This window comes from Amaranthus tricolor, chromosome 13, assembly GCF_026212465.1.
Source record: "Amaranthus tricolor cultivar Red isolate AtriRed21 chromosome 13, ASM2621246v1, whole genome shotgun sequence".
Classification (NCBI taxonomy): domain Eukaryota; kingdom Viridiplantae; phylum Streptophyta; class Magnoliopsida; order Caryophyllales; family Amaranthaceae; genus Amaranthus; species Amaranthus tricolor.
In genome coordinates, this window is record NC_080059.1 from 13,510,637 (window position 1) to 13,513,192 (window position 2,556).

At 37.8% G+C, this 2,556-nt stretch overlaps 1 protein-coding gene across 1 annotated transcript; it reads right to left on the reverse strand.

Moving 5' to 3' along the window:
- Nucleotides 1-406: 406 nt before the first annotated feature.
- LOC130798837 (uncharacterized) lies at nt 407-1,259 on the reverse strand. The gene is made up of 2 exons (XM_057661931.1): nt 809-1,259; nt 407-699 (listed from the first exon to the last, which is right to left on the reverse strand). The coding sequence occupies exons 1-2, from the start codon at nt 1,257-1,259 to the stop codon at nt 407-409; spliced, it is 744 nt and encodes a 247-aa protein (XP_057517914.1).
- Between the last annotated feature and the right edge of the window lie 1,297 nt (nt 1,260-2,556).

Consider the following 2,556-nt stretch of genomic DNA (forward strand, 5'->3'; position numbering starts at 1 on the left):
AAAGAGCAGCAAAATGACACTTATTATTACAACATCAATTCTTTATTATCGATGCTTGGGTTGATATTATTTCAGTAGGGTTCTTCTTAGGCTTTCCCCTTTTAGCAGTACTGACACCACTCCTTCCGCTTGCACTACCAGTTCTACCCCCTCTACTCCCTTCCCCTGTTCTAATTGTCCTGTTGCCTTTACCTAAAGAACTAGGTTGTGCAGACACGTTGTGATGGGATAACTCTAGTGTGTTGGTTGCAACATCAACAATCTTTTTCGGTCTTCCTCTACTTCTTTTCAATGGAGGTGGTTGCTCAACCGCTTTACCCTTTTCCAGACACTTCCTTTTGTTATGTCCAACCTTATTACAAATGCCACATGTCATTTGAACCCCGTGGCTTGAGAGCTTTCCTGGTTATTTAGGATCTTCATGCGGATCCTTGATTCTATTTTTTCGTGGTCTACCAGGACCAATCTTAATTGGAGGAGGATCGATCAGTTTGTCAATTTTAGGCCAATGCCTCTCGCCAATACAAGGATTGATGTTTCCTTCATAGGTTCTCAAATAAGCCTCTCTAGTGTAGCACTGATCAACGTATGACTCAAGCTCCTTGTGCAAGTAAAAAATAGATGCAACTGCATGACAACATGAAATCCCTCTTAAATCCCATTTCTTGCAAGTACAAGTTCTATTTTCAATATCAACCTCTAAAACATCCATACAATAGGCTACTTGATGTTGAAGGAATGACAGTGCACTTAGCTGCTTCTTGCTTCTCTAAATCTAACGTTTTTTGTACTTTTGGACATAACAAACCCTTCCACTTCTTCAATCCCTCTTCCTTTTTATTAGCCAACCTCTTTATTAGCATTGTTCTAATATCTTCAAGCATATCTATTAAATGATGGGATCTAGCATTCATAATGTAATTGTTAAAAGTTTCTACCATATTGCTCAAAATAACATCACACTCTCCATCTAGTTTGACAAAAGATCTAAAAAACAAGTGAGGACCACATTTCCTCAAGGCATCAACAGCAACCGGATTAACATCCTCCATCTCAGTAATTGCTTCCTCAAAATTAGCTAAGTTGTATGCTTTGACAAATGTCCAAAACAGTAATTTCAACTCTTCTCCTTTGAATGACTTGTTCCAATTTGCGTAGATGTGCCTAGCACAATGCCTATGTTCAGCTTTTGGAAGCTCCAGCTGGACTGCCCTCAAAATGCTCTGTACAAGTATTTTGATCAATTTCAATATTTTCATGAGAATGCAGAATTATAACTGATGGAAGGGTTGGCAAAATGGCCTCATCATGTGCAAGGAATCAGCCTACCAAACAAAGAAACCAACCAGAAAATAAAAAAGAACAGAATCACAATGTTTGGGGTTGATCAATGTTTCTGATTTCTGATTTGGGGTTGATCAATGTTTAAGGTTTCATGCAGAATGCAGTGTGTTATGTTTCTGATTTGGGGTTGATCAATGTTTAAGGTTTCATGCAGAATGCACAATGCAAAATGCAGTGTGTTATGTTTCTGATTTGGGGTTGATCAATGTTTAAGGTTTCATGGAGAATGCACAATGCAGAATGCAGTGTGTTATGTTTCTGATTTGGGGTTGATCAATGTTTAAGGTTTCATGCAGAATGCACAATGCAGAATGCAGTGTGTTATGTTTCTAATTTTGGGTTGATCAATGTTTAAGGTTTCATGCAGAATGCACAATGCAGAATGCAGTGTGTTATGTTTTTGATTTGGGGTTGATCAATGTTTAAGGTTTCATGTAGAATGCAGAATGCAGAATGCAGTGTGTTATGTTTCTGATTTGGGGTTGATCAATGTTTAAGGTTTCATGCAGAATGCAGAATGCACAATGCAGAATGCAGTGTGTTATGTTTCTGATTTGGGGTTGATCAATTTCAAGGTAAATGCAGAATGTAGGTAATTTCAATCTATGACTATGCACAACATCCAACATCCAGCTAAATCCAGCACAGTATACTAAATGCAAAATAGCTAAATCAGTAAAGAAGGGTGTGTGCCTGATGTTCATCTAATATTACTATCCAGTCTTTACCATCATCATGAGGCACACACTTCTTTAATTCAGAAATGAACCATTGCCATGATTCATTATCATGAACCTTGACTTGAATAAATCAAGTAACTGATCTGCACACCAAGAAGCTTTGAATTGACGATTAGAATTCATGTTTCTTTGACAATTGTGATCACCATTAACTTTCTTGACAATAAAGGAAGCTCGTGTTTTATCCCAACTGGCGTAGAGCTTAAAGGGACAACCATCAACACACCTTACACCAAGCTTATTCAATTTAGACTTGTCACTCAAATAAAATTTTACATTCCTTCCCTGATGAATTGCATATTTCCTTACCGCCTCCTCAAATTCAACTGGGGTGCTAAAAACTTGCCCAACAATACATTTGAACTTCCTAAAATCGGTAGTAGCATCCTCATCTTCATCATCACTATTTTCATACTCAGATAAACCCTGTGTGTTACTACACTCACCCAATTTCAAAACAGAATCACCCACT

Bases quoted from the DNA above. Each gene is read 5' to 3' on its own strand.
- LOC130798837 (XM_057661931.1), bottom strand. From the start codon at position 1,259: ATGAAAATATTGAAATTGATCAAAATACTTGTACAGAGCATTTTGAGG. The intron at 700-808 runs GTTTGTTATGTC...TGGATGTTTTAG, and splicing joins GGGATTGAAGAAGTGGAAGG to AGGTTGATATTGAAAATAGA.